This window comes from Phytophthora infestans, genomic scaffold (assembly GCF_000142945.1).
Source record: "Phytophthora infestans T30-4 supercont1.10 genomic scaffold, whole genome shotgun sequence".
Taxonomy (NCBI): Eukaryota; Oomycota; class Peronosporomycetes; order Peronosporales; family Peronosporaceae; genus Phytophthora; species Phytophthora infestans.
In genome coordinates, this window is record NW_003303749.1 from 150,784 (window position 1) to 162,713 (window position 11,930).

Below are 11,930 nucleotides of genomic sequence, written 5' to 3' on the forward strand. Positions count from 1 at the left end.
TCAAGTCTGTAGTCTTCTTCCCAGTCCATGGTGACCATATTCCATCCCTGTGGAGCTTCGAACGCTATAGCCACAGGGGCGTCCCATACACTCTCGCCTGTGACTGTGTTCGTGTAATAGGCTAGTTGGCTGTCGCTATCTTCTAAGGCTTCTAGCATCACCAGCTTCCAATGTGAGGCCTCTTCAAACTGCTGACGAACACGCTCGCGCTCAACTCGCTTGGTTACCAACGCTTCTAAGCGTTTGCGCTGTTGGGCATCAGTCAGATCTTTGACGAACTCGACAGCAGCATTCTTGATCGGTATCAGGAGTGTGGGGAGAGGCACTTTGTCAGGCCACAGTCCTGCAATCCACTTTCTTTCATCAGCTCGCTCGTCTCGCTCTCGTCGCAGTTTTTCTTCCAACTTGTCACGTTCTTGCTGACTCTGCGTCAGTATCCGTTCGTGTCGTTGGAGACGTTCTTGACCTTGTCTAGCTGCAAGATGGATTCGATATGCGCACCCTATCAGACGATCATTCTGTATCTGTAGACGATCGGTGAGTTTCTGCTGCACTTGCGTGCATCCTTCGTCGAGAACTCGAGCGATTTCTGCTTCCAAAGGTGAAAATTCGTGTACCAACGCTTCTTCAATTGCTTCCTTAGTCTCCTCGTTCTTCTGGTCTTGAGCGTCTGCAGCGTCCGAGTCTTCGTCCTGAATATCTCCATTGGGCAAATCAATCTCGTAGGATCCGTCGTCGTTTGTTCCGTCATCACCAGCGTCTTGATCACCGTCTGGATCGACCTGCTCTTCAGCCGCTTCGTCTTCACTGACGTCGTTCTCGTTCGAGGCAACTTCCTCCTCTTCGGAGCCTTGAGCGTCCATCTCAGTCAATGGAGTTGATGATTCAATCGACGTGGCTCTTCATTCCAGATGAAAATAAAGACGGCAGTATTGGGCTGTTTATTATCGTTTTTTAAGCACGAATCAATAGTGATGAACCAAACCACCGGCACTGAATGGGAAGGTGACAAGCGAATGAGAATAGACGCGCCTCTCCACCGAGAATAGCCACGTCGAGGATGAGCTCGAGCTTCGTCCTCCACCACATACAAAGCGATAAAGCCTCTCACACTTAGATTTCTTCCACATCCCCAAGCATCCAGTCAGCATGAAGCTCAACCTATCACTTGCCTGCATCAGTCTGTTGGTAGCATCCGCTTCGGCCTCAGCTAACATGACGGCAGTCAAAATCTTCGACGTCGACTCGTGTAAAGGCGCTCCGCTTCAAGTCGTGTTCACACCCACAGAAGTCTGCAACAGTATCAGCCGAGACGCCGAATGCTCACTCGAAGCCAAGGACCTGGGGATTTTTGCCTCGGGTAGTTGCACGGACGACCCTCGAGCGTTTGCAGCGGGGACATTCGGTGACTTTTCGTATGTGATGGTGGAGCTCTACAGCCCCGACATGAACTGCTCGAACCTCGAGGGTGTTGCCGCCTACCGCGTCGACAACAAGTGTCACCCGACCATCGACACCACTACCAGCTTCCGAGCTGCTTGGAACGGCGCCACACCGTCATTCAAGCTGTTCGCTGACTCCTTGTGCACTTCTTCACCATTGTTCCAGTTCGATTTGGACATCGACAGCAGTGAGTGCGTCGGTGGAAGCATGAAGCTGTTCGCGGTGGCGTCGACAAACTAGCAAAAATAAATATCTTAATTATAGAGTTGGTGCCACAAAAACTTTGATAGTGGCGGTGCCTCCTACACATTGAAGTGGGCGCTCTTTTCTGACTCGCGTGTCCATACAATCTTGACAAGGTTTTATGACCTGTAAATGCGGAGGACACATCTCCCTTACCACTCTGTAATTGGCCAAAAGTCGTCTAACCTCAGGCTAGAGCTGCAATATTTCAAAACGTTCCTGCGCCATCCATTCACAGCCAAAAAGCTTCCCCCCCCGGTCGCGATCATTATCCATTCTGCGGAGAAGAAGGTAACGCTAGCCTCAGTGAGACCTAAAATTAGACAGCAAACTTACTCACCCCCGCTTTCAATTTAATCCGTCAGGTAATTCAACCATGGGCAAGGAAAAGGTTCACATCTCGCTGGTCGTCATTGGCCACGTCGACGCCGGTAAGTCGACCACCACCGGTCACTTGATCTACAAGTGCGGCGGTATCGACAAGCGTACCATCGAGAAGTTCGAGAAGGAGGCTGCCGAGCTCGGCAAGACCTCGTTCAAGTACGCCTGGGTGCTTGACAACCTGAAGGCCGAGCGTGAGCGTGGTATCACGATCGACATTGCCCTGTGGAAGTTCGAGTCCCCCAAGTACTTCTTCACGGTCATTGACGCCCCTGGTCACCGTGACTTCATCAAGAACATGATTACGGGTACCTCGCAGGCCGATTGCGCCATTCTGGTGGTCGCTTCGGGTGTGGGTGAGTTCGAGGCTGGTATCTCCAAGGAGGGCCAGACTCGTGAGCACGCTCTGCTTGCCTTCACTCTGGGTGTGAAGCAGATGATCGTCGCCATCAACAAGATGGACGACTCGTCTGTCATGTACGGCCAGGCCCGTTACGAGGAGATCAAGTCTGAGGTCACCACGTACCTGAAGAAGGTTGGCTACAAGCCCGCCAAGATCCCGTTCGTGCCTATCTCCGGCTGGGAGGGTGACAACATGATCGACCGCTCCACCAACATGCCGTGGTACAAGGGACCTTTCCTCCTTGAGGCTCTTGACAACCTGAACGCCCCCAAGCGCCCGTCGGACAAGCCGCTGCGTCTGCCCCTTCAGGACGTGTACAAGATCGGCGGTATTGGCACGGTACCTGTCGGCCGTGTGGAGACCGGTGTCATCAAGCCTGGCATGGTCGCCACTTTCGGCCCCGTTGGTCTGTCGACTGAAGTCAAGTCTGTCGAGATGCACCACGAGTCTCTGCCTGAAGCTGTCCCTGGTGACAACGTCGGCTTCAACGTCAAGAACGTGTCGGTCAAGGAGCTGCGTCGTGGTTTCGTCGCTTCGGACTCCAAGAACGACCCTGCTAAGGCAACCCAGGACTTCACCGCCCAGGTGATTGTGCTGAACCACCCTGGTCAGATCGGCAACGGTTACTCGCCTGTGCTTGACTGCCACACGGCCCACGTTGCCTGCAAGTTTAAAGAGATTACGGAGAAGATGGACCGTCGTTCGGGCAAGGTGCTCGAGACTGCCCCCAAGTTCGTCAAGTCGGGTGATGCCTGCATGGTCATCCTCGAGCCGTCGAAGCCCATGACCGTCGAGTCGTTCCAGGAGTACCCTCCTCTGGGCCGTTTCGCCGTGCGTGACATGCGTCAGACCGTTGCCGTCGGTGTCATCAAGTCGGTGAACAAGAAGGAAGCTTCGGGCAAGGGTGGTGCCAAGAAGAAATAAGCTCGTGATGACTCGCCTCGGTGATTAGTCGACGACTTGGGTTTTGGGTCGGCGCGGATTTCTTCATTCATTCTTCTCTCCGTGAATTTGCCAGCGTTTGATGCACTTTGTGTGTGGAGATCGATAGCAGTTTCTGCAGTTTGAATAACCAACAGAAAAATAGAAAGGCTTCCTTGCTCTCTCTTTTTGCTCAAAACTTGTAATTTTTTAGTCCTTTTAGCCCATATATTTGTTTCATGTTCCGAATTGGTGGTCGGACGCTACATGTGTAGTACAGTCGTGCACCTCCAATTCGGCAGGGCGGACCATATCAACAGTGCCAGGGCATAAGTGCACAACGTAGAGCAAAAAACAAACGCAAATCCAGTGCACTGATATTTTATTTGTTAATTCAGTACAAAATTTACGCCAATCTTTTGCATAATCTTGCGCGCGAATCGCGGGCGCGCAACAGCGCTTCCGGTCGCGATAGGCGTCCGGCAAGGCGGCAACTTCCGCCGACCGCTTAAGAATACTCTGGACGGTAGTGCGCTTTACTGCTTGGGGGGTCTTAAAGCGCTCCGTTGCCCAACGAGCAAGTTCGGAGTGAGAGCATGCAGGATCTGACTTGTGCTTCTCGCACAAAGACCGCTTTTGTGCTTAAGTTAGGGACATGTAGGAGGAAGGGCGATGTCCCATTGTCCTTGGCGGTAAAAATCAAAGTGAGTGTTTGTACGAAGACGTCCGATCCAAAATTTAAAATCAGATCGATGCGGCGTGTCATCCCTCGGCGAGGAGGCGAAAACCGTTGAGGTTGATTATTCGGGTGGTGATGGGTAAAGGTAATTGCGCATCCGATTCGCGTAATCATAAAATCTGGCATGGTATCGACTGATACCGGTGCCGAATTGGAGGTGCACGACTGTAATACGGTAGTACTTCTATACTGTAGTACAAAGGTCCCTCTCGTTATGTGCGCTTGTTAGGATTCATCTCCTGCAGGTGCATTTATTTCAAAGGTTTAATACACACAAATCTTTTTTTGTGTCGCATAAATATTCAAATCCTATTCGATGAAACAGGTGCGTATAACTAGATCCTACATGTAGTATTATAGTACACGCAGTTAGCGCCACGAAACAAATATCTCAGGTTGCTGTAACCTAAAAGTGATCCTGCGCACATTCATTCTGGTCATTTCACTGGTTTCATCACGGTCTCGATGGTCTTAAGTGTGTGGTCCCAGACGGTATTCTTGAGCTTGTCCGTGTGGTATTTCGTCTTGGAAAGAGGCTCTCCACGTTCTCCCAACAGCTTCCACCCCGTCGCGAACTCGGGTTTCGTAAGAGTGGCGACTAAGTACTCAGCACATCGTTCCGGCGAGTGCGCCGCGACTACTGCGAAGACTTTGGATGGCACTCGAACATACCACGGAAAGCGGTTGAACAGCCCCGTGTTGACAAAACCAGGGTAGATGTGCATGAAGGACGCGTTGGGTGCGTGCTCCGACAATGCCTGCGCCATCAGATCCCTGATACCAAATAACCAAAGCAGCATTAATCACGAGCTAGCCCATATTGGTACGGATCCGTTAGCAACGTACGAGTAGAGCGTCGTTGCATCGGCGCAGTGTTTGATCGAGTAATTCGCCTTCAGATCCAAGTCGTTTAGATGAGGCGCTCCGCCACGACCCGCTCCCAGCACGTTAAGCACACGTACTCCTGGACGGTCCAGCCCTGCCAGCAAGTCGTGCACCAACATGAAACTGTCATCCACCCATGTCAGTCTCAGCATCAAACTATCCTACCCATTTATTGTTCTGCACCAAGACTCACCGTCCGTAATAGTGAGTGCTCATCTTGACATCGAGTCCCTCCTTTGTCTCGGTGCGTCCATTGAGTGACAGGATACCGGCCGTGAGGACGATCCAGTCGAACTTGGTGTCCTTGTGTCGCGCAGTGAACCGACGTACCTCGTGCAAAAGAGACACGTCCAAGCGTTCGTAAACCACATCAAGACCCGGGTACTTGGCACGGATGGACGCTACTAGGTCCGGCGGGCATCTCCGCGAGCACAACGTCAGCTTATCGACCATAGGCGCCATTTTCAGCGCCACGGCGAGCCCGATGCCCGACGAGGCACCGACAACTAGCGCGTGCTTGGCCATCACCGAAGGAAAGAAAATTAGTTTGTGACAGTCCTCGTTCTACCGAGCAAATCTCTGCGAAATGTGGTGCCAAGAGTCATTGTGAACCTCTTGTGTTGAAGATGAAGGGGGTGAATGGGACGATACAGTTACCAAAAAGTGTCAATTTAATACATCAACCATCACACTCGTCTACTGCAAGTACTACTGATACGTCGTGCAGTGTTGCAGTGTTGCTAGCATTCCCGACTGGACTCCGTAATAGTGGAGACGACGACGCAATAAACTACCAGTAAATAGCTCGGGTAATGGTGTGGAGCCCAGATCGACGAGACATTCCGAGTAAATGTTTTCCTCATCTCCGAACTTGCCGAGTACAGCTCTTGGCTGTCGTGGCGTCATGTGTGTGGGGAGAGCGTTGAACATATTGTTCCATCGCGTCTTGGGCGCTTCTTTGATTCCTTCTGGGTACGGATCTAGTAGAGCTTTACCGTTTACATATAGCATTTCAGGGTCTTGATCGTTTATGGGCATGTAGTGGAGAATACTACCGCATAGTGTGTCGGGATGCAGCTCCATATCGCGGTTAGGAGTGGACGATACGCCACTGACCCCCCACGGTGAGAAAGCGTAAGGCACATGGGCCATCTCAAAGGCGAGCCAGAAAGTCTCCTTGTCCCCGAAGGAATAGCGGAAGCGGAAGCGTTCCTCAGTGATGAACCAGAGCATGATGTCCATGACGCGCTGTCCTGCGCGGTCTTTGTCTACGAGCACCAAGGACGAGTCCATCTCGTGGCATGTCTTGTTAGTATAGGCAAAAGACTCCAGCGCATGCTGCGACGGAGAGTTTCCTCCCAGGACGTTAAATCGGCCGTAGTCGAACGTAGCGAAGAGTTTCTGTAGATAATGCTCGTTGCCGTCTATGCCGTTGATATGTTCGTAGCAATTCGAGTGCACTCGGTCGTAGAAAAACGTCGTGCCTGTTGTCTTGTATGGTTTGAGATCCCGTAAGGCAGCAGGATTCTTAATACTAATATCATCCACATCCATGAGCATAACATGGCGGAGGTCTGTATGATACATGGCCAGGGGTTTGATCCACCAATTACGGAACTTGTCGGCCATTGTCTGGTTGAGAACACCCTGCCCCACTAGGTCCCCACACACATCAACGAGCTCCAGCCTATCGTCTATAGTGAAGAGTAACATCTTGGATTGCTCCGACAGCTCTGAGCCGCAGTGATACACTTGCACCAGCTCTTTATTCCCAAGACACCGCAGCTCTCGAATGAGCGACGCACCCATTGCCACCACCTTATTGTGCATGCACATAACAACTCCTCGATCTCTCTTGACCCCTTGATCAAAGTTATCTCCTCGATGGTAGAATACGGACTTAGGGTGCAGCGTGCCGTCAACTAAGTTTTGATGGCGTCGCCGGATGCTCGTCGGGCCTTCAAAGACTTCGTACTCTCCGTCCGTCGTAGTCGTCATCATGAGCAGCCCATATACCACAAGAATCGGGACTAGAAGCAGCAGCCAGCGCCGTCTAGCCAGCGCCTTAGCCCCTATCAATAAGAGCGCCGAGTTCGCTCTGGTCTTCCTTGCCATCACGACGTTGAATAGCCCAACATGCTATTTCGTGGGCTCTTTAATTTCGGGGAGCCTCTTCCCGAATTTAGAGAGCCAGAAATTAGATAATCGGGACTCTCATAAAAAATCGAAAAAAGGTCCCTGGGCTCACATTGTGACTGTGAGTCACAAGAAGCCCACTATTTTCGAGAGCCCGACTCCCCTAAAATGCCGGCTCCCGAGAGCCTCAAAAATTTTTTAGGCTTCCTCATCTGCCTTTTAATCTTGGGCTCACAAAATTACCGTAAAAAAGAGCCCACAAAAAATATCGAAGCTGGCCGTTAGCGGAAATTTCTTGCAGAATTGACAACACTATTTCTTGACAAGATACATAATGTATCCGCAAGGGCTCCTATAATCGCTAGCGGCTTTAATTGTCCTTTCACAACGAGTAGCGCAGCCTTGAGCCTCGGACGCTTGGAGACGAACACGTTGGCGTGAGCAAGGGCGGGATTCTCCTTCAGCATGCTCTTGAGTTTGTCGACATGCGGATTTCTCTTGACGAGTGTCTTCAGACTGGAGATGCCCATAAACGCTCGCTCTTCGTTTGTCATCGTGTTGCTTCCCTTCAGAAAGCGCCTTACGTTGCCGCTGCTCGGAAGCACGCGGGTGGAGTCCGTCGCTGCGTTCTTAACCATGGCGATTTCTTCAGCGACAGCAAGACTGTAGCAGCAAGTTGCAGAGTGAAAATTATTATAGCGGCAGTAAGGGATGGGGCTAGCTAATCCAAAATAAATTATTATCTTTGGATAATCGGCGATAACTTCACCAAAATAGCCTTAAATTAAGTGCAAAGGGCGCGGATAGAAAGCTGAGGTTTCGTAGTTCCTTCTTCCATAAATTAAGACTCTTCATCTCTTTCATTTCAGGAAGTGCAATGCAACGCAGACACCAGCTCAGTCCGGACGAGAAAACCCTAGTTTGCAATGTATATGATTATTTCGTCGCCGAGGCCAAAGCAGGCAGAAGTGGAGGGCGGGACTCGCGCGATCGAACTAAAGAGGCGACGCGCCTTGGGAAAAGCACAGTTTTTCGGGTGCTCTGGGCATGGAACCTCGACCCAGACACCAATTTCGCCGAGGTGCGCTTGTCATTTTGGCCTATGTAGGGTTAAAACCGCTCTGTCGTGATATCATATGAAAATCTTATAATTTAATGCTTTCGCTAGTAGAAGGTACCATTCAGCACGAGGTCGCAAGAAGCTCATGAGGAAGATGGTGAGTAATTACTCTTTAAATTTATACAAATCCTTCTTTTTAAATTTGAACGTTTTATTTTTAACGCCTGTTTGTACAACTGTTTTGCCCTTTCCACACTCTTGACCAATAGAATATCAGCATTATAGCAACTGTTTCCCCGTTTAAAGGTCCTCGGAGACACCTTTTTGGGGAGCCTGTAGCGACAAAACTACTGCGAATTAGCCGGTTTTAACACCAAAATCATACTCAAAATGGGCGGTTTTATCACATATCTAAATGTCATATCTGGTTTTATCAAAATTGAGCACCCCATGGGGATTTGATTACTAGCCCCTTCATTTTCTGCCGCTATAATACCACGAGCAAGAAGCAGCGGAGGTGCATCATATTCGATTCGTCTTGTGAATTGAGAGCTGAGAGCTGACCGTGAGCCCCAGGCATGTTGCTGAGAACGGACCTTGCAGGGAGCTCGTTCAGCGACCGAGCACTACACGAGGATTTGCAAGTTGAATCTCTGAGATTCCCCATGAAGTCGACGTTTCCACTACGTTCTTTCTCACACCAAATAAACTTGGACAAAGCTCCAAGAAGTCTTAGCTTAAGCTACTGAATTGCATCACTATATGTACTTGCAATGTATCAGGACACTAACCAATTTCGACTGCACCATCACTCTTACAAACACTCTTCAATTCACTTCAACTTGTCCAGTCGACGCGACCACTCACCTACTTGCAGGCGATGACATCGGTCCCCGGTCCGCCACCATCGACGCGAGAGCCTGGACACACGGGTGTGGCGTCTGTGCGCTTACGACGCACTTCCGCTCTAAAACCGGCGGAAGCGCCTAAGACAGTCGCTACTTCGAACCAGGAAGGAGGCAATGGAAGGCGTGGTCGCAAGGCAGGGGCTCGAGCCAATCGCCAGGGCCCGCAACTGTTCACTTTTCAACGACCTCGACGAGAGCAACTCGAGTCGAATATCACGATTGCAGCCCTGCAGGAGAACGTATCGGCTCTGACACTTTTCAATCAGAGGGAGAAGGAACTGTCAGCTTCGTTGAGGCAAGAAGTGGCTCAACTTACGGAGGCCATCGCCAGACTTAATGGTAGGGATAAAATACAGTGTTATGATAATTTCACTGACTGGTAGATACAAAGCAGAGACCCAAGGGGTGCAGAGCGTGCAACAAGAGAGACCTGCAACGCCTCAGAAGCAGAAACTTGTGCGCAGTAGTGACGAACGATTGCTGCCTCCTATTCACAATGGCTCGACGCTGTCAGCGTCCACGGTAGCTCTGCAACAGCATACGCAAATGGAGGTGTCGTACCAGAGGAAGGTGTGGGGCTAGCGCAGGCCAAGGACCACAGCGCTTCAGCTGACAACGTTGCTTTGTTGCGTGTTGCAGGTGTTGTCGCTCGAGAATCGGTGCCTGCACATGACGGACAACAACAAGAAACTCTTGACCATGATCGAGCAACTTGAAGACGCTCAGACTGAAGCAAATCTTCAACTGGAAGCTTCACGACAGCAAAACGCACAGCTTTTGACCGAGGCAGAGAGCTCTAACAGCACCATCAACTCCCAGTCGACCCTGATCGTTGGACTGCGTTCGACAGTGCACAGGCTGAATGTACGCGCCTTGCCTGGATGGTTTCTTCTCTTTACTAACGCTTCTAAGTGCCCCATGTGACGTCTTTTATCGACCAGAGAGACGACAAGTTAGTCGAAAACCTGCGCAACACATTGGAGCGATGTCAACGCGAGCTCGACGCGGTGAAAAAGCGCGATAAACTGCTTCAAGAAGAGCATGCAAAGTTAAAGACCTCGACAAGTCAGGAGAAGGAAGCGCTGGTGTGTAAACTTCTGGAGTTTCAGCAGCGTCTTCAGCAAAACGATACTGCGAGAGGCAACGTTATCGTCCTGGAGAAGGAGACCAAGAAACTCCAGCAAGAGAACAAGACGTTAAGAGCCGACCTCCAAGCATCAAATACCCGCTGCAACGACGTGCAAGCTCATGCCTCTCGGCTGGATAAAATGTCCGAGGAGTTCGTAGAGGTATCTACTGTAGACATCCACCACGACTACGAACCATGATTAATGCTAATGAATTTGCTGCATAACAGGTGAAGAGAACGATGGATAACGAGATCACTGAGATTGGGTCCATGCTCAGCGCTACTCGACAAGAGCTTGAACTCTGCATTCAGAGACAACAAGAGGCAGAAGAACGAGCCCAAAAGGCAGAGGCGCATGTTGCAAGCTTACAGGGCGTTGCCGACCGGTTCCAAGCAAAAGATGAAGAGATCGGGACTCTAATGCAGAAAGTGATGCACCTGGAGGACGATGTCAATGAGCGAGATCAACGATACGCAGCATTGCAAGAAGAATTGCGCAGAGCGAACACGGAGCTGCACGGCATCAAACAACTGTCCCAAGACGACACCGTCCAGGCTTTGCAGATGGCACGTCAAAAGGCCGCAACTTACGAAGCGCTGACACTGTTGAATGAGGAGAAGAAGGCGCTGGAAGAACAACTCCGATTGGTCGAAGGACGACTTGAAGCTGGTCGAGTAGCTTTGGATGAAGCGAAGGATGTCAATCAGCGTCTAGTGGCTGAGTTAAACGCTCACGTAATAACTATTGAAGAGCTGCGGAGGGAGAACAATACGCTGCAAGAGCAGCAGAAGGAGAACAATACGCTACAAGAGCAGCAGAAGGAGAACGACACGTTGCAAGAGCAGAGAAACGGCTCGCAAGTTCTTGAGAAATCGGTCACGGATACCGGTAGTCAGACAACCGAAGAACTAATCAATTACGAGACTTACGCTCAAGCAGCAGATCATTTAAGGACTGTCACCGGTGAGCTGGAGAGCCTTCGAGCTGAGTTTGAAGAGCTCCAACAAAGCCGCAATGAGCTTCAAGATAGTGTTCAGAACTTGCAACAAACTCAAGATGAGCTGGAGGTCGGCTACAAGAAGACAGTGTCTCGAGAAAGATACAAGTCCGAGTCATTCCAAAACCAGCTCGTGCTCTTGCAAAACGAAAACGGGGAGCTAAGCGACAAGATGGAGGCTCTGTACAACGATCTGAGAAAAGAGCAGCAGCTCAATGACGCTCACATCCTGGAGATGGCCGAGCTCAAGCAACGTGTGCTGTCTCGTGAGGCCATCCAGCTGCTCCGTCAGACACAAGACTCGCTGGAGAAGACTGTGAATTCCCTCCTGGAGGCTGAAAATGCATCGGAAAGCACCTTCACATGTCTTCAGTGTATGCAGCTTTTCACTGAGCCCATGACACTCGCGCCCTGTGGTCACACGTACTGTGCTGCGTGTTTAGCCAAGTGTGGCAGCTTGGAAGCACCGTCTTCCATCGCGTGTAATATGTGCGAGCCAAGTGTCAAGAAGGAGACCGAGTGCATCTTCCCCAATTGCGCTTTGGCGGATCTCACGGCTCGGTTTATATTCCGACAACAAAGTTTAGCGTCACTCACGACCATGTGTCTATCACTCCGCAACAGCTTTACACAGCGTGGCCCAAGCTCCAGCTCAACAGAAAATCTCATCGCAGAAGATTAAAC

At 50.7% G+C, this 11,930-nt stretch overlaps 5 protein-coding genes across 5 annotated transcripts; 3 read left to right on the forward strand and 2 right to left on the reverse strand.

The window, feature by feature from the left end:
* Window positions 1-1,102: 1,102 nt before the first annotated feature.
* PITG_06721 (uncharacterized protein) lies at window positions 1,103-1,751 on the forward strand (the record flags this gene model as incomplete). The annotated part of the gene is made up of 1 exon (XM_002904670.1): window positions 1,103-1,751. One exon carries the CDS (start codon window positions 1,150-1,152, stop codon window positions 1,681-1,683), a length of 534 nt encoding a protein of 177 aa, XP_002904716.1.
* Window positions 1,752-2,062: 311 nt separating this feature from the next.
* PITG_06722 (translation elongation factor 1-alpha, putative) lies at window positions 2,063-3,590 on the forward strand (the record flags this gene model as incomplete). The annotated part of the gene is made up of 1 exon (XM_002904671.1): window positions 2,063-3,590. One exon carries the CDS (start codon window positions 2,063-2,065, stop codon window positions 3,392-3,394), a length of 1,332 nt encoding a protein of 443 aa, XP_002904717.1.
* Window positions 3,591-4,567: 977 nt separating this feature from the next.
* On the reverse strand, window positions 4,568-5,540 carry PITG_06723 (uncharacterized protein; the record flags this gene model as incomplete). Its single annotated transcript, XM_002904672.1, has 3 exons — window positions 4,568-4,904; window positions 4,977-5,138; window positions 5,209-5,540. The coding sequence occupies 3 exons, from the start codon at window positions 5,538-5,540 to the stop codon at window positions 4,568-4,570; spliced, it is 831 nt and encodes a 276-aa protein (XP_002904718.1).
* A 183-nt stretch (window positions 5,541-5,723) lies between these two features.
* PITG_06724 (uncharacterized protein) lies at window positions 5,724-6,845 on the reverse strand (the record flags this gene model as incomplete). The annotated part of the gene is made up of 2 exons (XM_002904673.1): window positions 5,724-6,428; window positions 6,477-6,845. The coding sequence occupies 2 exons, from the start codon at window positions 6,843-6,845 to the stop codon at window positions 5,724-5,726; spliced, it is 1,074 nt and encodes a 357-aa protein (XP_002904719.1).
* Window positions 6,846-9,091: 2,246 nt separating this feature from the next.
* On the forward strand, window positions 9,092-11,928 carry PITG_06725 (uncharacterized protein; the record flags this gene model as incomplete). Its single annotated transcript, XM_002904674.1, has 7 exons — window positions 9,092-9,154; window positions 9,278-9,458; window positions 9,514-9,689; window positions 9,759-9,983; window positions 10,061-10,408; window positions 10,543-10,983; window positions 11,065-11,928. The coding sequence occupies 7 exons, from the start codon at window positions 9,092-9,094 to the stop codon at window positions 11,926-11,928; spliced, it is 2,298 nt and encodes a 765-aa protein (XP_002904720.1).
* Window positions 11,929-11,930: the final 2 nt, after the last annotated feature.